Here is a 22,150-nt window from a genome sequence, read left to right as displayed (position 1 = left end):
GTGAGCCGGCAGGGATCTGGATACAATCTGCCTGTCTTCACCTAGCGCTACATGTAAGCTAATGAGCCATGCTAAGAAACCAAGTTTACTAACACAGATGTAGCACTGGGCAAAAATAACTGACCTGCATTTGGCAGGAGCTGGGAACTGCGCAGTGTGCTGCTGCATCACATAGACGGCTTGCCTTGGGTCTCCACTAGCTCACACCTCTTCGCAGGACATTTGTTGTACATGCAGATCCTACTCAATTCTTGTTGGCTATGCAAACTCCCTGCAGGCTCCATTATTGTTCATTTATTATGATAGATTGTGGACTCCCTGTTCTGAAATGGGACCTTCCAGTGTTAGATACGGTGCAAACCACAAACAGCAACCTTGCAAATAAGTGCAATCATCTACTGCTTTTCCTAGGGAACTGAATGAAAAGTTTTAGCTCAGGAGCACGGCTTCGGAGCTGTTATCTTTTTGCTGTGATCTGGTAATAAGTACTGAGAAGTTTCCTATCTTTCTTCTCATCTCTTCAGTGCCAGAGTCAGTGAAGGAACTGACTCTCAGTAACAGAAGCACAGAAGATCTGCAGGTGACGTGGTCAAAGGCTGAAGGGGATGTTGATAAATATGAGATTCAGCTCCTCTTCAATGATATGAAGATCTTCCCACCCATTTTCCTTGGGAACACCATTGAAGAGTATTGGTTCACAGCTCTGACTCCAGGACGTCTATACAAAATTCTTGTCTTGACAATCAGTGGAGATGCACAACGTGCTACCTTCATAGAAGGCCTGACAAGTAAGAAATAACATGGTATTTAAAATGTGTTGAGGCTACTCTAGAGGAAAGAATGAGGCACAGAAAAAGGGAGAACCATGATCTTATTTGAGCTCCTGTAACACTGGCACGAAGATAGCAGATGTCATTGAAAATCACAGTAGTACTTCAGCCAGCTTGATCTGTGCTTAATAAACAGATGTCACAGGCACCAGTATTTGATTATTGGCAGATAATTTGATTTGTTGCATAGGAATGGTATTGAGATGTCAGCATTTGGGTTTCTGTTACTCCCATGCATGCCAGTTGTTTCCTTAGTATCTCTAGCTAAATCACTTAAGCTATTTTATGCCTCTGTTTACTCACCTGAAATGAATGGTGAGATTATAACTGCAAAATGCCTAAGTATGCGTACATAAAGAGCTTTGATTTTCTGAGATGTTTCTAAAGCGTCATTTGGAGAAGAGGGAGGTTATCCAGATAAAACAACATACAAACTTTTTTTCTGTTTAACTTACATTTTCTTTACTTTTCTTCCTGTAAACACATAGAATTGCTTTTCTAAAATGGCACAATCCTACACAAATGCCTTCAGCTTTACTTGTGTTTACCCATGAGTGAAATTACTTGTACCTGTAAATGGTCTTTGTGCTTTGAATCATTTGCTGTGGCCATAAAAAAGTAGGAATTAAAAAGTCTGAATCAAACAGGAATTTGTGAGCAGGTGCCTTTGTGTTCCTTTTTTTTTCCAGTTCCAAGTGCGGTCAGAAACATTCATGTATCACCTAACGGCATGACAAACAGCCTGAAAGTGAGCTGGACTCCTGGAAGTGGAGATGTTGATTCCTACACAGTGACTATATTTCAGCAAAACCATCAGCTTGACTCCCAGAGTGTCTCCAAACACATCTCTGAGCACATGTTTCACAAGCTGGAAGCTGGGGAGCAGTACCGGGTGGTGGTGCAATCTAACAGTGGCACCTTGCACAACAGCTTAGTAGCTTTTGGGAGAACAAGTACGTTTCTTTTGAGACAAGGAGCAAGTTTTATATCTTCCTAGAAGCTGACCCTTATTTAATAATGCTTATGAACATACCATTGGGTATGGGGAGACCCAGACTCACAAGAAGTTTTTATCTCAAAGAGCGTGCCTCCTCGCTCTTGCAAACACTTAGGCATGGCTCTGTTAATACCAGTGAGATCTGTCATGTGAGTAGCTTTACCTGGGTAAATGTGTGTGGAATTCAGTTCCCCAGCCCAAAGTGTGCCTTTATAGGATTAATGCAGTTACAGACCTCCTCTGTCCTGTGCCTATACCCATCTGACACATACATCTTGCAGGGCTCCATGTAGTCAAATATTGTGTTCTAGCAGAGCCCATTGCATGGTCAAGGCTTGTTAGACAATGTATTGCCCCAATATACTGCGTGTCAGGACACACAAACAGTGGAACACCTTGTTTTTAATCCATCCTCTCTCTTTAGCACCTGCATGTGTTTGCTGTGGCCTTGGCTTTTGTGCAACAGCTGGTGGCTAATGTTTTCTATTCTATGCCACTATTTTGCACCAATTCACCACTTCTTTATTTTACAGTTCTTTTTCACATGCCTTTCTTAACTGTTTCAGTCAGAGTTCATCTCACTCTCCTTCTCCCTCTTTTCATGATAATTTATGTATATCTTTGGTTCTCCATGCCCAGTTCAGATGTCCATGATGCTCTGTAACTTCATCTGATTTTATTTATGTCTAGGAATTATTTGCTTGTGCAAATACATGCACAGATATCCCTTTCCCCACAAGTGAACATGCAAATGTATAAAGATGTTCTCTATTAATTACTCTATTCACAGTTGTGTATTGAATGGTCCATATTTCACCTGGTAATGTCCTGCCTTTAATTGTTGCTTCCAGTTCCAGCCTCTGTCCAGGAATTATTAGCCCATCATGCTTACAGCAGTCATTCCTTGTTAGTAACCTGGCAGAAAGCACCTGGTGTAGCTGAAAGATATGACATTCTGCTCTTGAATGAGCAAGGAATCCTCCTGAGCAACAAATCAGAGCCAGCTACTGCCAAACAGCACAAATTTGAAGATTTATTAGCCGGCAAGAAGTATAAAATACAAGTTTTGACAGTCAGTGGCGGGCTCTTCAGTAAACGAGCAGAAACTGTTGGTCGAACAGGTAATTAGAACATCTCGGTTTATTTATAGCTCCCTCAGTCAGATATCATTAAATACATGAATCATCTGTATATCCTGATTCTGGAAAGATTCCAGTAGGAACAGACTCCAGATATTTATGCATCATTTTTCCTGATACGCGCTTGGTATGTGAATCTGAAATTTGTTAGCATAATAATGTGGCCATAGTTCATAATAAGGGTATAGAACCAAAGTGCTGAATTCTTACCCCAGTCTATGTTATGGAACCACCTGAATGCTTTATTGTCGTCAAGTTTTTAATTCACGATCTCAAGGCTCTTAACGCAGCATTTGACGTTAATACACACCTCTAAACTTAGAGCCAAGTCTTGCAGCCTTTACTCAATTAAAGCTTCTTGTAGAAACTAATGGGCAGTTCTGTGTGAGCACAGGCTGGAGAACCAGGCCTGCTGGGAAATACATTGTATTGGAGAGACTCAGCGGCACCTCATAAATGCCTTCCCATTGTGTCTGAAAGTTGATGTTGACTTTACTTAGCTACTTGTGGCTTAATTGAAATGTATTCCAGCCATGAGTTGTTACTTTATTAAAGGTTCATCTTAGTGACTAGACACTTGATATTTACTCTTGCATTTATCCTTCTTTTCAGTTCCAGCAGCTGTCACAAATCTGAAGGTCACAGAGAACACCACTGACCGACTGTCTTTCAGCTGGACCACCTCACAAGGGGAGCTTGATTCATATGACATCTTCCTATACAACCCGGACAAGTCCCTTCATGACAGGATTTCAGGAGAGCAGCACCTCCAGCAATGTTCATTCCAGAACCTGCGGCAAGGCAGGATGTATCGAATGGTGATTGTTACTCACAGCGGAGACCTCACTAATGAGTCGTCTGTCTTTGGAAGAACAGGCAAGAACATTTAAGAAAATCATCCATCTCCAGTGTGGTGCTAATGAGGGACACCAGTGAGCTGGTCTGAGTCTGATGTTCATGCTAGATTACAGCAACTATTAGAAATACAAAATTGGCTCTTATACATGAAAAGCATTAGATAAAGAAGAAGGTAAATTCTGAATGATGTGGTTACAAGAGGAAAAATGAAGCAATAGTTCCCAGGTACTCAGATCAGGAGAAGGACGTACCAATGTATGCTGCATAAGACTTAAAGGAAAACAGCTGTCTCCCATTCTGGAAGCAGTATTGGTCTATGAGTGGAAAAGACAAAAGGCAAAGCAAGTAGGGTTAATGGGGTAGACAGTCTACCAGTGAAGTAACATTTATTTCTGATGGGGAGCTCTGGTTGCAGCTCCATGTTTGTTTAGCCACACGTAGGAAGCAGAGTTTCCTAAGCAGCTCTAGCAGCCCTGACACTCTGTGAAACCTTTCTCTATCCTCTGAGGCACCATATAGTAACCGCTGTATACCACTGCCTCTGCACTTTCTTGAGCTACCTCAGAATTGGATGTTTCCAGACACTGACTGGGAAAAAGCTGCTTAACATTTGCAAAACTATCTATTATAAACATTTCAGCCTCTTTTGGGGACAGCTGTGGTGGCTGTCTAGTTTATTACATGGCTGTCTTTACAGGATAAGTGTAAGGTCTGCTTGACCTTGTTGCTTCTCCTCATCCTAAGGATGTTCTACATAAAGTAATATTCATCCCCTTTTTTTCAGTACCAGCCCCAGTTGTTGGTCTCAAGGCATTCAACCGAAACATGACAGACAGTCTGTGGTTCACCTGGAGTCCAGCAGCAGGAGATGTTGACTTCTATGAGCTGAACCTTTACAACCCAAATGGGACACAGAAAGAAACATGGCACAGGAAAGACCTGAAAGAATGGCATTTCCAGGGGCTCATTCCTGGCAGAAAGTACACTCTGGTTGTGGTGACTCACAGTGGTGACCTGACCAACACAGCAAATGCTGAAGGAAGAACAGGTAAAAGACACAAAAGCTTTGGGATTTTGTTTAGTCCCATCTGTCAGAATTCGTATTAGTTCACAACTATGCAACAGACTTATTCTGAGGGAGGATTTATTATAAGAGTCACTGAAGGTGTAAAGATAAAGGATATCCTTAAGGGTATTAAACCAATGGAGTGTGATTTTGTTCAGCACCGTTTTTCTTTCGAAGACTCAGGAATATGTAATGTCTGTGAAAGTCACCACCATCAGAGCTGATGCAGTACAGACTGTGTACACGGGATAATATAAACTACTTTGTGATGCATGAAGAAAATAATGCATGTTTGATCTTATTTGTCTTGTGTAAAAATTCATTAAGAATCTCTTTTTTTTTTTCCCTTTTTTCCCCCCCTTTCTGTGTAGCACCCAGCCCTCCTAACGCTGTATCCTTTACTGATGTTGCAAACACTTCTTTATCAATCACTTGGCTGGGTCCTCCAGACTGGACAGACTATGATGATTTTGAGTTGCAGTGGCTTCCAAAAGATCCCCTCACAGTATTCAATCCCTACAGCAGCAGCAAATCAAAAGTACGTATCATCTATGGCCTGCGACCAGGAAGACTCTATGAGTTCAGTGTCAGAACGGTCAGTGGCGACAGCTGGAAGACATACAGTCAGTCACAGTCTGCAAGTGTGAGAACAAGTAAGTAACAATTTCCATTGCACCCTAACACTCAGCTGGAGAAGATGCAAAACTGTTAAATCTTATCAATTCCTTTTGCAGTCAGTAATTTCCATTAATAAATTCATGAATGACTGGCAATGAATTCAGCTAGACTCTAAGCCCTTACTGTGTGCAAGGTCAACCATTTAAAGATTGAAAATGGACATACATTTGCAATCTTCACATCCAGAGTGGGGCTGTTGGGTTGCAGAGCCTGAATCAATCCGTTTTAGGGGTAAAATAAGTCTGAATATCCAAACTTCTCTGACATTAGGGACAGTAGGATATTGAAATAATCAAAATGTTTCTGAATGATCAGACAGGAAGGATGAATGAAACCCTGCTGTACTAGGTTTGAAACTGGAATCAGAGTGTTTCACTCCTCTGCGTTCCTGTCAGTTTCTGTGGATCCACATTGTCTCTAGCTGCCTCTAGCAACCTCAGTAGCGGGCTGATTTGAACAAGTGACCTGGAATTGTAAAAATAACTGAGGCTTGGCAAACCCTCATGTCACTTGGGGTGGGATTCAGCTCCAAATTGGCATCTATGTTTAGTAAGCTGAGTAGCTCTTTAGACTTCATTCAGCATATTAATTAAAATGAGAGCATAGCTACCTCTTTCACCTGTATTTAACCACTTAAACGTAGGTGTCTGCCATCTGAAAGTGAAATCCCATCCTTGTTACGTGTCGCACGTTATAAACGATGCTCCAATATTCCGTGGATAAAGCATATTTCTGTGGTATGCTTTAGTAATATGGACACACCACAGGCTACCCAGGAAACCAGATCAGTCATGAGATGACAATATTAGTACTGACTGATACTGTTGACCAATGTAACCTCAAATAAGTTGTAACAGAGTTCTAGAAATCCATTGCTTTCCAGTGTTGCTGTTCTCATTAAGACTTAAGCAAGTAGTTTTGTTTGCTTGTTTTTACAATTACTGAAGCTTCACAAACCTGATGAGGTTGATGTCACTAGATCCAATTTCAGATGGCTAAAATGAGTAAGACTGCCTTTCCTAATAATCAGGCAGCACACATTTGCAGGAGAGGTGGGAATTCTGGCTCCTAGCCTCCTGCTCTGATCAAATGGTTGATGCAGAATCTAGGGGCCGTGGGGTAAGCAGAGTGCATGATGCCTGTCCCTTTTCCAACTGAGCTTCAACTTCTCAACATTCCTCTAGAACCAGACAAGATACAAAGTCTTCATTGTCGGCCCCAGACCTCTACTGCCATTGCATGTTCCTGGACTCCTCCTGATTCTGACTTTGATGGGTATAGCGTCGAATGCAAAAAACTGGACGCTCGTGAAGTAGAATTTTCTAAAAGGATAGAAAAAGACAAATCTCTGCTTAATATCATGACCCTCGTTCCCCACAAGCGATACCTGGTGTCCATCAAGGTGCATTCTGCAGACATGACGAGTGAAGTAGTTGAAGACAGCACCATCACAATGATCGACCGTAAGTGGAATTCAGAGTTGCCGTGAAGGGAGGCAGTGAGCAGCAATAAGCAATTGCTAGTGTTGGTTAGAGAGCAAAAGGAGTTCTGAACTCCACAATTGCCAGTGTGTGGCACTTGTAATCTGGTGGCCAAAATAGGGTGAACCTGCCCTTTGGTCCCTGCTGTGACAAACAATGCAGTATTTTAACTATATTGCCTCTCATTACATTACCAGACCTGTTTATTTGGCTCATTCATGAAATATAGCCTGAGAAACATGAAAAATTATCCTGTCACTCTGATGTTCAGCACCAAAGATGTCCTCATCATCCCACACCTTTAATTGTCCTCATGGTTGCTGCTTGGCTTCCCGTGCCTGGCTGTTTCCCATCACAGACAGTAGCCATCCTCAGAAAAAAGATCCCTCAGTAAGGACACTGAATTGTGGCACTTGGTCCTCTTTGGGCTCTCTATACACTCTTCTGAGATGCTACCTGACCAAATCACCTGTAGGAGTTAGACCTGAGGGAAGATCACAGGTTTCCAAAGCATGTGCTTTGAAACAACTTCAGCAGTTTCTCCACCCTTAGGCTGCTGAATGGAGGGTAGTGACAGCATCTGCTGGTGCCTCTGCACTGCCAGGCATCACCGCAGTCAACAGCCTGCCATTGCTGGCCCTAGAGCTGCTCCGGTTTTTGCAGCACCTGGATTCAGTGGCACAGCACAGCGCAGGGGCCTGAACTGCTCCAGGGCTAAACTTCTCAAAAATGACAGGACAGTGAGGAGGCCTATTCAGGGATGCTTCTATAGCTGCTTATTAAAAGCCACATTTGCGTGAAATGCTAGATCATAAAAATTATGTTTGATTTGGGAGCTAGTGAGCTAAGCTACAGAGTTCAGTCACCAGCCCACCTTCTCCCTTCCCCCATCAATCGCCTTTTAATTGCAACCATGTCATCTCCTTCCTCTACCACAAAGGAAGCTACAAATTCAGATGTAGTAAGAACTAGCTGCTCATGTCACAAGAAGTGAGACTGAGTCCTGTTTGAAGGTTAGCTGTTTCACGTTTGTTCTTAGTTGTTTTGAACACTGCTGCCCTCCCAGGCTCTGGTTTACACTGGAGGCCCTACTTCAAGGGAACAGAAAAAAACTGCAGCTAGGCTTTGTAGATCTGAAAGGTTTAGCTAAGCAACATATAAATGTGTGAATTATTGGTTCTTTTTGCAATCTAAAACCTTTTGAAGTTTAGCCACGTGCTTACATATTCAGTTTCCCATACATGCAATATAGTTTCAGTAATACAGAGTTTTAAAAGATTCAGCAATGTCAATCCTTAAAATCCCCACTTTTGCTGCATTGGTTCTCTGAAGGTTTTTCCCTATGTACTTCACTTTCCAGTTTAGTTCTGCTGTGTCACTGTTTGAGGTATAGCTTTCTATCATACAAAGAACATTTCCGATGGAAATTCTGCAGTCAGTCTGGAAGATGGTACTCTATAGTTGAATGCTGTGTCTGGCTGACTCAGGACTGTTCCTCTGTAAAAGGAAACAGAAATTCAGATGCTTAAAATAGGTAACTTCCTGTAGTGAGCGTGCTACGTGGGCTCCAAATACCTGGCTTAAACCTGTGTCATTTTTAGCAGCTACAATTTCTGATTTCATAGATTTAGCAAAACTTCAATGCATTTCCATGTGGGCTTCTACAAGAATTCCTACTGAGGGGCTGCCACTGTTATTATAGTTAACTCACTGCTGGCTTGTTTCATCCTTTGGCAGTTTCCCTGTGGGAGGTGAAGACACTTTCTCAATTGCAAATAGAATAGAATCAGAGACTTGGGTCCAGTTAGCTGAGCTTTATTAAGAATTGCATTTCCCTTACTAGGTCTAGCTCACAGCAGATACGTAGATTATACTTTTCCCTTTTTTTTTCTTTTTGCCTTTTTTTTTTTATTACTCAGGTCCCCCTCAGCCACCTCCAGACATACGAGTGAACAAAAAAGAGGTGCTGATTACCAAATCCTCCATCAACTTTACTTTTAACTGCAGCTGGTTTAGTGATACTAATGGAGCTGTGAAGTACTTTACTGTGGTTGTGAGAGAGGCTGATGGTAAGTGTCATGATTTAATACCATTCTCTATAGCCTGTAGGAGTTACACAGGGAGGTACACCCCTATCACTACACAGCAAAGGAGCTTGTCTTCACCTAGTGGCTGAGTTTCATAGAGGTTTTGGATCTATACCTGCTTCCCAGCCTGGGGACTTAGGAACTCAGTCTCCTCCTCAGAGGGTCAGTAGCAACTGCAGAGCCACAAGCAGTAGTTAGCTTCTGTACTCTAGGTTATGGTCTCATGTACGTTCAGGAAATTTCCACAGTAGGAGACTTATGTTGGATGCCATTGGCAGTGGACTGTGCACAGATCTCAAAAGGTAGTTTAAATGTTAGGTGGGAACACTAAGGTAACTCTTCTGGAGAACCTCAGTAAGCCATGCTGAGAAGGCAAAGGTAGCATCTCCCAGGTGGTGTTTGCTTACTGAAGAAAAAGACTTTGCGTGCAGCACTGTGAAACAGAACAGAAATTGCCCTTGTAGCATGCATGTAAACTTCCCTTTCTGCAATTGACCTATATGTGACAGAACAGATGGATGTCTCAACAGTTAATACCTTGTTTTTAGAAGTGGCTTCATTTACTGGCATGCCAGGACATATTTTGTGACCCCTGAGAAAGTTTCTTAATCTCTCTGTCCATCAGCCCTTGGGGAAAAAAGCATAGATAATATTTCCACTGTCTACTCTGTCATGTTTGTGCAGACTATAAAGCTCTTTGAGAAAGGGACTACTCATTGCCATGGTTTTGCCTACCTGAGTCTTTTACACATTATCATGATTTTCCATTCAGGGGACTCCTGTCATTTCCTATTGCAGCTTTTCTCTCTATAGAGAAGACTTGTCAGTGTGTGGATTTTTTTTTTTACTCACTTTTTGAAATAGCTGGTGGTAGGATCCAGGATTCTAGATCACAGAGATTCCCACCAACAGCACAGGAAAAAATGTCATAGCTTGAATTCAACCTGTGCGTGCCTATTGCAGCATTGTATCTGGAAAAGCTGCGCTAAGGTCTTGTGAGGAAATCTGTCTGAAGTTCCCCAGGAAAATAATAGCAAGATTGGTACTAGAAACAAGGTACCCTAACCACTGTAGCTTTGTATTCACAAGGTAGCCTGTGCAGCCTCCAAGGAATGCTAGGAAGTTGGATAAGAATATGTCTGTCAACAGCTTGAGCCTATAAACTGCATCACATTAATGGCTGTGGTATGTAAAACTTCTGTCTTTCTCTCCACATGATGTAGGTAGTGAAGGACCAAAGCCTGATGAACAGCACCCATTACCTTCCTACCTGGAGTACAAACACAACGACTCTATACGCATCTACCAGACAAATTATTTTGCCAGTAGATGTGCTGAAAATCCTGACAGTGACTATAAAAGCTTTGACATTAAGCTTGGAGGAGAAATGGAAAATCTAGGAGGAAGATGTGATCCGGATCAGCAAAAATTCTGCGATGGACCTCTAAAGCCTCGGACTGCTTATAGGTTAGATTTATGTTGGTAGTTGTGCCCTGTTGCATTATTAGGCATGGTGCTGTCTGGATGCCTGATACACTTGAGCTTCTGTAGATTAATAACAGGGTTGTATGATGTTCTTTGTGGTTCACTGTGAATTTATAAAAGCTTTATCCATGCCCCTGCTCCATAGGTATGAACCAGTCCTTCACTGGCATGGGAATGATACAATTAATTACGCACAAAACTCAGTGCAGTGAATAGGCTTATTTATTTCCCTCCACTTGATGCGTAGTTCTCCTGTAGCTGCTAAATCTTTCTTTGGAAAGACTTAAGACCATCAGTTAAGTCAGAAGAGTACTTAACAGGAAAAGGCAAGGATGCTTCACTCGGTCTGTTTGGCACCACTACCCCACACCAGTTCTTTGGAACAAGCTAGAAAAAACTGGAGGTTATTCTAACCTGTGGCACCATCCCCAGGGTCCAGAACTAGGCCCGGGTTAGCTGTAGGGTGTGGAAGAGGGTGACTGCCAAGACCAGGCTCAGCAGTTACGCAGGCTGTGAGACCAAACTTCAGCTCCAGTGCAGCTCAGTCATGCCCGTCCCAGGGGCAAACACTCTCCCAAGAGGTCTGCAGGCTGCTCACTGGACAGCCACGTGGACAGAAGGCACGTGCTAGGCAGTGCACATCATGCCTCTCAGCTTCTTCATCATCATCAAGACAGTGGTACCCTACCACAGTCTGCTCTCATTAGGGCACATTTCCCAAAAATTCAGTCTGGGAAATACCCACGTTACCAGGAGAACCAAGAGGACTGAACATTTCTCCATTAGCACAGCCCCGTCCGGTAATGTGGAGGGAAAGTATCTCACCACTGAGAAGCATTTCTGAGTCCTCTCCCTACTGCAGCTTCTGCTAGTCCTGCCTTCAGGCATGGTCAGGCTGTGTGTGCCAGCAGCCAGAGTTACCTCTGCCAGGGTACCTCAGAGCCCTCCAGCTGTACTAGCTGGGCTCTCCCAGCTGTAGTATTTAACTCAGGTGCCTGCATTAAGAACTGACTGTGGTCAGTGGAAAGGTTTTAGTTATCTCTAACGAGCAAATGAGTTCTTACTTTTCTGCTGTTGGTTCTGAATATCTGATGAGCTCTAACTATAACGGTACTGGTTTTTTTAGGATCAGTGTACGGGCTTTTACCCAGCTCTTCAGTGAAGACCCGAAGGAACTCCCTAAACCGCTCTTTGCAGACACCTTCTTCTCTTTACCGATCACCACAGAGGCAGGTTAGTTTCAGGCTTGTTTTTCAATGACTGTAGCACGTGATTATATATTGTGCATCAGAACACTGGTATCTAGAAGTATTTGCAAGGAATGGAACAAAACCAAATTGTTGTGCATGTCCTGAAGGCTACTCTGAAATGAGGCTGGAGCCATGGCTTATCCATCCTTAGTCTGAAAATTCAGAGGACTGCTTGATGGAGCTGCTGACAGTAGAGGAAAGGGTGAACGCTCAGTGAAGCTATCACCAAGAAAACTTCAAAGTGCAAGAGAACAAACTCCCATATAATGGGGCTGTGCTTTCTTTTACTGTGGTTCGGAGTGAAAGATTTTGCATAATGTTTGGAAAAAATAAGGACAGAAAATCAAGGCCAGGTTTTAGCTAAGTGTTTAAATGCCTTACATTTCCTTGTATTTAAACATCTTCTTTAGCTGATAATAACATATCCCCTAGAAGTTATTGATTCTTTGATTCTTCATATCTTTTCCTCAAGATATATAAATACACTGTTTTGTTTCTAGAGCCTCTGTTTGGAGTTATTGAAGGTGTGAGTGCTGGCTTGTTTCTGATTGTGATGTTAGTGGCTGTTACTGCTTTATTTGTCTGCAGACAAAAAGTTAGGTAAGTTGAGTCCCTTTATCAGTCTGTTATTGAAGTCAGGACAAATTATATTCATTTAAGCAATACAATATTTAAAGCGTAACTGTAAAATTGGAGGAATGCACTAAACTATTCAACAGATAAAATCTATGTTCCCCAACATCTGTACACATTAAGTATAGAACTAATGACTTACATATTAAGAGGTCTATATATTCTTCATTCAAATACCTACTGATGTTAGTCAGAATTATCTCATAGAGGATCCTCGTAACTTTTAGTTTTCAGTAGGAGTCTGAATATTTCTGAAAAACTGGTTTATCATTCAAACTGAATGTCTTTTGTCAAAAATGAAATGTTTCAAATCAACTTCATCTGCATTGTAGATGGGAAGCTCTTGAAACTATTCATTTAGACTTTATCATTTCAGTTCAAAAATCTTAATGTGTGACATCACCTCAGTGTCCAAAAGATTAGTTCAAACTTTACTTCTCATTTTTCTGTCCATTATAGTTGTATATTTCACATTTTAGATGAATCTTAAATAGTGAATTTTAAATATGTTTTTAAAAAGTGAAATACTGTCTCAACTTTGAAAAAAGCTTTATCCATTTAAACCATTTTGCATGACTGAAAGAGATATATGAAATTCCTTGTGGTTTCTGAAGTAAAAAAAAATCAACATTTCCCTTACATGCGAAACTCTGAAAATCTGAAATTCATTCTTTTACTGACACAAGATTAGGTCTATTTTGTTTTGAGTTTGCTTTTCAGATGCCAGAATTTCACAGTGGAAAAAAACTGTTTTCTGTCGTAGCTTTTAGCCAGAATGAATTTACCCTTTAGCAATGCTATTCTTAGGCTGTATGAACAAATTCAGTGTATTCCTCTATATGCCATCCAAAAAAAAGAGGCATAAATCATTAACAATAGTAAATAAGGCCTGCTTTTGCATGTTTAGACTTCTGCACTCCTAACCGTCTCAGTACATAGTGACGTATAGAGCATGAATAGAGTGCAGATTGATGTGTTTTCCACCTTGCACATCTCATTGCAATTTTTTAGTGTAGATAAACTTCAGATAGAGTGAGGTTTCTTGTTGTAAATTATATAGCCAGCAGGACTGCAAGTACCAGTATGGTTTTCCCTTATCATATGTAAAGAGAAAGTGTTCTCTAAGGGATGTGTGTCGAAGGAGAAGATGGCAACGAAAGGAAGAAAGGCAATACTAACTGTGTGGAGTCAGTACCACTTCTGCAGCTTTCCTAAAGCCCACTGTGGTGCTGCCATTTACTTCTGCTATGAACCTGGGTGTCTCCTAGAGGCCTGGTCTGCAGAGTCTGAAAATCTACCTACATGTTCCTCTCTGCATGTAGAGAATCAACCAATTTAGGGCCCGTCTTAACATAGGACACCCTCCTTCATGATAGGAGCGATCAGAGTGATAGGAGCAATCAGAGTGATCTGTGAGTGTTTCAGAGCAAGAAAAAAGTCTTATTGCCTGTGCACGTGCATACATTCCGCATCACTGTTACCAAACTAAAATACAAGAAAACTTTGTGCCACAGCTGAGAGCAATGTCACATGATCAGAGCCACAAATCCAAACATACTTTCTCAAATTCCTTTTTTCCAACTTAATGATGTAAGTTATGTTATTAGTAGCTCTTATCAGTATCGGAACATAACGGTACAACAGAATACCTTCCTTTTTATTCCAGCAATGGCCACGAAAGACCTACAGCAAGGCTGAGCATTCGCAGGGACAGGCCACTGTCAGTCCATCTGAACTTGGGGCAAAAAGGGTAAAGTCAGAAGTTTTGTTTCTAAGAGCATTATTTTAACATGGCATCATGGATGAACAGTCACATCTGGTCACTCACTGATGAAGTGTTTCTTTTTCTTTTTGAAATCATTTCTAGGAACCGGAAAACTTCCAGGTAAAAAGAAAAAATTAATACCTAAAAAAGCTTCTTGATAACCAACTGGATAAATTATGACTGTGATTCATCCTGTGATTTTCTTCCTCCTGTTGAATATTTTAGTCCGATCAAAGTCAGTCATTTTGAAGCACACTTCACCAAACTTCAAGCAGACTCCAACTACCTCCTGTCCAAGGAGTATGAGGTGGGATCCTAATCTAGGCAAAGGACTTGCTTTACGAAGGGACGGGCTGGCTGAATTGATGGGTTAATGCATTAGAAAGGCCTGCATTTGTTTGTCTTATTCACACAATTCCAAATAAGTTTGAGAGTCTCACCTGAACTCCACTTGTCCTGATGCAGAAATCAGCTGTCATTTGGCATAGCATCTTCTGGTTGGCAGCCTCTGCCTGATACCTATCTGGCTGAGGTCAGGAGCATTCATTTGTGTGGCACATCTGTGTGATAAAGCATGGAAAGCACCTGCCAGCCCTGTGCTTGCTTTAAACTAGTATGATTAGCTATTTAATTTCAGTTTGTTCTTTTAAAAAACCGCCCATTCTCTGTCCATGGCCTTTGAGAGCTGATAAGCACTGTGTCCCCGTGTTGTCATGTCCTTTAATTATTTTCACTTCACATTTTATTCCTACTTTTTTTTTGCAGGACTTGAAAGATGTGGGTCGAAACCAGACATGTGACATAGCGCTTCTGCCAGAGAACAGAGGGAAAAATCGATACAATAATATATTGCCCTGTGAGTTTTAGGTTTGGTTGTGTAATATTACATCACAACAGCTATTTTTCACTTTTTTCAGCAAGCCTAGTGGAAAAGAGAGTGCAGCCAATCCCTCCCCTTCTTCCTGTCAGAGATTAAATACCTCTGCCAGCTCAGGTTCTGGTGCTTGGAGGCAGATGATGTATGGCCTTGAATGTTTTCACACAGACCAGTAATTTCATTTCACACTAGAGATGTAATGACTAGCATTCAGTCTGGAGAGAAAAACCTCCAGCTATTATGGGCATTCAGTCACTGCTGATAACAAGGATAGTAGAAATAACAGTAGGGTTGTTTACATATAGGGTGTCAGCCAGTCAGTGCTTTTTGACAACCTTGCCAAATCTCTCTTCTGTGGAGGACACAGCAAACCTACTATACAATGAAGAGCTAGTGCGGTTCTGCGTGGTAAGACACACATGTGAAGTTAGCCCCTGTCCTTCTGCAGCAAGACCTGTCATTGAGAGTTTCCCCCTTTAATCTCCTGTCTGCCAATTTTGGAGGTAACACATGCTGTGCATTGAGGAGGAACACCACATGACTCGCTGCTCCACGTGCTGCCCTGCTGCTGGATGTGGTATGTGCTTGGAGCACAGCCTCACAGCATCTCCTGTGTTCTGCCTGCCGTGCTGGGCTGGGGAGCATGCCCACAATGTACAAGAAACAATGCCTGACTGAGATCCAACATGGCATTATGTCACAAGTCAGTGACCTGGTAGCTTAGGCACTCTGTGTGTCTCTGTAGTCTGGAGATGCCACTGCTCCCAGGGAAGACAGCTGGCCTGCTCACGCACGTTAGCTCGGGAGCTGTGCAGACCACTGAAGCACTGCTGCTCTTTCAATGGCAGCGCTGGGCACTGCTCTCCAGTAGAGCACACTGCTGTCAGGATCAAAGGAGGATGCTGTTGTGGCTTTTCTTGCCATAACAAATCCTATGCAACTCGGCAGAGGAATTTTTGGATATTCACTGCTTCCTTCTCACCCATCAATCTTTGGAACACTCCACAGCACTTGCGGATGAAAAAGGCAGTACAAATATAAACAGTTATTCCTCTAAATTAGCCTTCCGTATAAAATCCTTGTAATGATGCTGCCAGTCCTTTCACAAATGTATTTCTGTAAATGGGAGAGGGACTGAAAGTCAAGACCTAGCCATAAGCCTCTTGCAATCAATTTCTTCCTAGATGATACATCAAGAGTGAAGCTTTCCAATGTGGACGATGACCCTTGCTCAGACTACATTAATGCAAGCTACATACCAGTAAGTGACTCAAGGATGGTATTTTACAGAGTCCTCCTTCCAGTGGTAATTTGTCCTTCAACTAAAACTGAATATAAAGTCGGATGCTTAAGGCTCCCCTCCCCCTTCATTTATTCACTTGAGATAAAAGTCTGAGAATTCATTTTGTGGGTGTGCTGAAAGGCTGTGTCTGACTGCCATTAAGTTAACTGTGAGTGATTTAGCCAGCACTTAAGGACACTTTCTTGGATTGCTATAGTTATGTAAGATAGCAAGTCTAATTGGCCAAGGACACATTTTTAAAGGTCACTGATTTTATACAGTGTCCACAACAACTGTAGCTATCACTGCAGGTGGCATCCTCATTGTGGAGCTGTAGCTCATCCTGACAGTGTTGACACCTTGCAGGATGGTGAAACTGGCTGAGATTACAATAATGCCCTTTGCCAGAGAGTTGTGATTGATAGTAGTGGCTTTAGCAATCCAGATTTCAAGCCAGAACTCAGCTAATTTATTAAAAACAGTAAATAAAACAAAAACCCCTAGTAGTTCCAAAATTGCTTGAGATGGTGCTGAACACAATAGAACAGTGAAAAGCTTTGACTGCCACAAAAGGAACAATATTTAGATACACTGCTGCAGTCTCTTCCTTCTCTCTGCTCCAGCCAGTCTTCTGCTTCCAGGTCCAAGGCAACAATTTAGCTCTCAAAACTATTGTCCCAGCAAGGGCATTGTTGCTGCAGAGCCCTGGCTGCAACTCTACAGCTTGTACAGTTGCTAGATCTTTTTTTTTCTGCCTTTATGGAAACTAATGGAGTTCTCTTTACTTGCAGGGCAATAATTTCCGCAGGGAATACATAGCAACTCAGGGCCCTTTGCCTGGTACCAAAGATGAGTTCTGGAAGATGGCATGGGAACAAAATGTTCACAATATTGTCATGGTAACCCAGTGTGTTGAGAAGGGCCGGGTGAGCAGTGACTCTTCTTTATTATTAATGACTCTTTTAACATCTGTTAAAAGTTTATGCTTATTATTTGCATCACACTAATGCCAAAGGCCCCAGTCAAGGAGATATACAGTAAGAGATAAGAGGTATAATCTAAAGACTGGAAACAGATTAAGGCTGTGAGGTGAGGATGCAGTCACCATCCCAAGATCATTCAGCATGTCAAGGCTAGAGTTAGGAACAGAGCTCGGTGCTTCTGGTGTCTAATCCAGCACTTTGCTCACTAGTACTAATATAATCCCCTTAAGTGTGCAGAAGGACAACTGCCAGCAAAAAATGCCTGTTTATCACATCAACTCCAATCAACTACTGCTTTAAATATAAGGTCTAGAGAGCAAATGTTGTTCATTAAATACACGGAATTCTCTCTGATGCATAAGCCCTCATGTAGTAAGCAAAGAGACTACTCATGCACTTAACAGTCTTACTGAATGCAAGTGTAGGTAGGTTATTTAGGTGTCTCAGCAATCCACCTCCCCAAGTATGACCACATCCTGTACCCTTTGTAAGACAGGGACTAGATCTGTACAACTTGTAGTGATCATCTGTTGGCACATACGGGGATATTTCCTTTCAGTTGACCATTTTTTCTTGAGGAGATGGCAAAAGCAAATGCAGGACAGGCAGCCACCTGTCTTCTCCTGCACCTCACTGGCTCTGAGTGGGACCCCACTGTCATGTCTCAGCAAGAGGTGGGGAAGCGGGCACTGGAGGCCTAGCTGTCATCCAAGCAGAGCTCTGAGTTGGCGCAGAAAATGTTGTGTCATCCAGAAGAGGGCATCAGTGAAGTGCTTCCCATTCTCCCCATCACAAACATCTATGATGAGAACTTCCACTTCCCAGCCCCGTCCTAGCCCCTTCCCATCCAGGCCCTGTTTGGTGAGCTGACATGGCAGGGGGTGGCATCTCTCTCTGAATTCAGCTGCTGCCATTCTTCCTTCATCCTCAGGCACAGGAGGTCTGAAGTCTGCTTCTGTCGGTGCTGGATGGAGGCATTGTTTATAGCTGTTACTGAGACTATATCTTTTTCTGTGTCCCTGCAGGTGAAGTGTGATCACTACTGGCCCCTCGACCAGGATTCCTTGTACTATGGAGACCTGATCGTTGAGATGCTGTCTGAATCAGTGCTCCCAGAATGGACAATACGAGAGTTTAAAATCTGCAGTGTACGTTTGCGTTCATATTTTTTTAATTAATTGGCTTAAAAACACCTGCAAGGCTAAATTAGGAAATTAGGAAGGTTTATTCTGCTGTAGCACAGTTGCATCATGTCCAGCTCATCTCTGGTGGCAGCTGTAGCATTTGCTCTGAAGGTGCATGTTGTGTGTGTCCCCTCCTCTCTCGTCTGTTCTGATGACCCACAGTTTTGTATCACAACAGGAAGAGCAGCTTGACTCAACGAGGCTCATTCGTCACTTCCACTACACTGTCTGGCCAGATCATGGTGTGCCAGAGACCACCCAGTCCCTGATCCAGTTTGTCAGAACTGTAAGGGATTATATCAACAGGACCCCAGACACAGGACCAGCTATCGTGCACTGCAGGTACGTGCAGCAGCAAAAGGTCAGTGGCACAGAGCCTTTGTGTGTACCCTTGGGAAGATCCCAAATATTCATCCCTGTTAGGCCATGGGCAGCCACAGAACCTGAGAGATAGCTGATGGGCTTAAGTCTCCAGATACATCAGAGCAGCACCCCCAAGGTACATGCACTCACTCACAACCTCACCCTGGAGATGCCCTGAAAATGATTCTCGGGGAACCACTGTGTCTCTGTGGGACCACTGGAGAGCACTAAAGATGTGAGCAGCTGCCGCTGCTCATAAGCTTTTGCATTCTTAAATTGCCTGTGTGCTGCTGTTGCGGCCCAACATCTGCATCACAAAGGGGTGTTCTGAAAAGGTACGATATACCCAGGAGTGAATCTGGCTACGTATGGATATTGAGACTAGCTGGCAGATCCATCCTTTCCCCCATTCTGACTGAGACTCCGTCTCCTTACTGCCTTCTCGTGCTCTTCTGCTGTTGTGCCATCTCTGGCAGCCACAGGGCTGCAGTTTTTCCTCTGCTCTGTGATCCAGCCCTACACACGTATACAAAAAAGGCAAAACTAGACTGCCTGATCTGTGATCCACTGGCGAGCTGCAGCAGAATATGGGGTTACACAGTGAGAAAGAGAGTGCAGTGTGGTCCTGTGTGTACCTTCTGATAAAGCCATATGCTCACTGGTACTACCTGAATGTAGTGTCTGACCCCTCCACCCATTATATGGGCTGAGGCGTGTATCTTGTATAACTCCACCTGTGTCTGCCTGTACATCATGTGCTGCAACACGTCAGATGTCTACTGTATCACTGGCAGGTCAACTTTCCTCTTCCCTGCCTCCTGTCTCTAAACCCCACCTCCCAGCATTTCAGCTACTGGGGACTCTGAGATACTTTGCCTTGCTCTGCCCTTCCATAAGGCACAAGCCGACTTACCTTTTAGAATTAAGCCTACTGGTTTATCCCTGGAGAGAAGAGGTTTAAAAGTTACAGTCAAGTGCAGTCTCTCAGTGTATCTCAATGACTGAGTTAATCCAAAGCAGAAAGCAGTACAGGCAGTAGCAGAGATGATACCTCTACCATTGCTATCCTTTCCTCCTTCCTAAACAAATTCCACTATAAAGTGTTTGAAGTCCCAGAGATGCCGTTTGAACAATGAGTTTCTCACCCTGGAGATACGAACTTTACAAAAGTATCATATGAAGATAGTGAATGCTTTGATCCATCTCCTTTTAAATCTTTTGGGTTGTTTTCTTTTCCAGTGCTGGTGTTGGCAGGACTGGCACATTCATTGCACTGGACCGAATTCTGCAGCAGCTAGATTCAAAGGACACTGTCGATATTTATGCAGCAGTACATGATCTAAGGCTTCACCGGGTTCACATGGTTCAGACAGAGGTAAGTTTTGGATAGCCTACAATACAGCAACACCAGCTGCAGTATATAATAATCAGTCTCTCATCTTAAAGGCTTTCAAAGCACTTCACAGTTACTCCACTGTGAAATACTAGTTATATATATTTTAGCTCTGTGAGAATTTCTAGTTCAGGATTGTTTCCATTGGCTCTCATATGGTCGAAACCATAACAAGTGGTAGCTATGCTTCCTGTAGATTTCTCCTATTGGCACTGGCCCATAATCACCCCAGCAGTGTTAGGCAGCAGACACTTAACAGCACATTGTTGTGTTAGTGCAGTGTCCAGTAAATGAGCTTTGAGCAGAGATAGGTCCTTCAGGGGTGGGTTTGGAAGACAACCCTAAACCAGACAGATAGGTCAACATAATAGGGAAAAGGAATGGAGGGCAGAGAAAATTAGATGTACCTAATTTTAAAACTCTAAGCACTGTGACCTTGTGGCTTTGCAGTTCATTTTTATTGAGCTGCTCTGTCATTTTCATTAATGGTATTGGAAAGTTGATCAGCATTCTCCTAACATACTATGCAAAAGCAAGTACATTTATTCTTGAAGTGCAACAAAAGTACGTGTTTGGGATTTCTTTCTGTGCTTTTAAAACTGCAAGAAAATCACTTTACACTAATAGCAGCTAAACACTTAGGAACTGATTTGATAAAGGCAAGTTGTGGAGGCAGTCTTTACATTTTCCCTGTGAACTGTTAATAGAGGAATCAGAACAAGTTTGATGGGTCTGCCTGTAGCTTGATACTAATGGAGCTCTTTGTTGCAATTTGGAAATGAAAATATCAGTGACAGCACTTCCTGATAGATGTAAAAGTCACACATGGGTATAAAGAGAGGCTCAACTGGGAATGCAAAAGAGAGATTTCCTGGAACTATCTTAATCACAGAAGACCTGCTGGCGGGAGGCAGATTCTCAGTTTGGTCTGGGCATCCTCAGAGACAGATCCATCTCACCTTCTACATTCCCATCAGCTGTAGTCAGCAAAGGCAGACAGGCATCTCAGGAGGGTGGCTTTTTTTCCTTGGCTGGATAAAAGAGCCAACTACCTCAAGAACCTAAATTTGACACCAGGCTTATAAACAACTAAAGTTGTGTGATACAAAGACCACCTTTGGCATGAGCTTGACATGACATCTAAGTCAAAAGGCGGCCAGACCCAAGCAAAATGTCTACAGCAATAGTGAGAAGCACCCCACTATGCCACTACTGGCACTACATGCACTTCTGCCCCAAACCAGCAGTGGCTCAAGTCTTACACAGATCCTTGTTGTAATCAGTCCTGTCCCTGGAAGAATTCACAAGCAGCATCCCAGAGACAGGTTGACAGAAAGCTTTTGCAGCTCACACATACTCACCCCACTTGAGCTGTAACATGCTTGTTGACTGACCATGTAGCTGTGTCAGTGCACAGCCACTGAGCTGCTGTATTCTCAGCAAGTCTTATTAATCTGAACTGTCAGTTGCATCTGTATATGGTGTCTGATTTGGAACTGACTTTCACCAAGGTAGCTTGGAGCACAAGCAATACAATCTCTCATCCTCCTGCAAGAAAATGAAGTAAATTTATCCTGGAATTTTATGATGATTAAAAGTTTGCCATGAGCAGTGAATTATGAAGTAATTCTTACACATCTCTTAAGAAGAAGTAAAGGAGATGGGGAGAGGGGGAAGAAAAGATCTGCCCCACAAACTCCATTTCATGTGTGTGAAGACCCTAGTTCCCGGTGTTATCGTTCATGTCTTGGCTTCCACAATCTGTTTTGGGGTTGAGATAAAATCTAGGTCCCCATCTG

The 22,150-nt window shown here is 42.7% G+C and overlaps 1 protein-coding gene across 1 annotated transcript in view; it reads left to right on the top strand.

The window, feature by feature from the left end:
• PTPRB (protein tyrosine phosphatase receptor type B) overlaps nucleotides 1–22,150 on the top strand; it is a 50,631-nt gene that overhangs the window by 21,189 nt on the left and 7,292 nt on the right. The window contains exons 11-30 of the mRNA XM_072863539.1: nucleotides 525–788; nucleotides 1,520–1,783; nucleotides 2,679–2,948; nucleotides 3,579–3,842; nucleotides 4,609–4,872; nucleotides 5,262–5,543; nucleotides 6,753–7,031; nucleotides 8,969–9,118; nucleotides 10,360–10,603; nucleotides 11,748–11,854; nucleotides 12,372–12,471; nucleotides 14,171–14,254; nucleotides 14,372–14,389; nucleotides 14,495–14,576; nucleotides 15,035–15,125; nucleotides 16,331–16,407; nucleotides 17,220–17,354; nucleotides 18,437–18,559; nucleotides 18,774–18,937; nucleotides 20,198–20,333. Of these exons, the coding sequence (XP_072719640.1) occupies nucleotides 525–788; nucleotides 1,520–1,783; nucleotides 2,679–2,948; nucleotides 3,579–3,842; nucleotides 4,609–4,872; nucleotides 5,262–5,543; nucleotides 6,753–7,031; nucleotides 8,969–9,118; nucleotides 10,360–10,603; nucleotides 11,748–11,854; nucleotides 12,372–12,471; nucleotides 14,171–14,254; nucleotides 14,372–14,389; nucleotides 14,495–14,576; nucleotides 15,035–15,125; nucleotides 16,331–16,407; nucleotides 17,220–17,354; nucleotides 18,437–18,559; nucleotides 18,774–18,937; nucleotides 20,198–20,333 (3,398 nt within the window). The remainder of the gene's footprint in view (nucleotides 1–524; nucleotides 789–1,519; nucleotides 1,784–2,678; nucleotides 2,949–3,578; nucleotides 3,843–4,608; nucleotides 4,873–5,261; nucleotides 5,544–6,752; nucleotides 7,032–8,968; nucleotides 9,119–10,359; nucleotides 10,604–11,747; nucleotides 11,855–12,371; nucleotides 12,472–14,170; nucleotides 14,255–14,371; nucleotides 14,390–14,494; nucleotides 14,577–15,034; nucleotides 15,126–16,330; nucleotides 16,408–17,219; nucleotides 17,355–18,436; nucleotides 18,560–18,773; nucleotides 18,938–20,197; nucleotides 20,334–22,150) is intronic.

Source organism: Ciconia boyciana, chromosome 1 (genome assembly GCF_034638445.1).
Source record: "Ciconia boyciana chromosome 1, ASM3463844v1, whole genome shotgun sequence".
Lineage (NCBI taxonomy): Eukaryota > Metazoa > Chordata > Aves > Ciconiiformes > Ciconiidae > Ciconia > Ciconia boyciana.
Note: the sequence above shows the minus strand (reverse complement) of the source record. Positions and strands in the feature narration are given on the sequence as shown.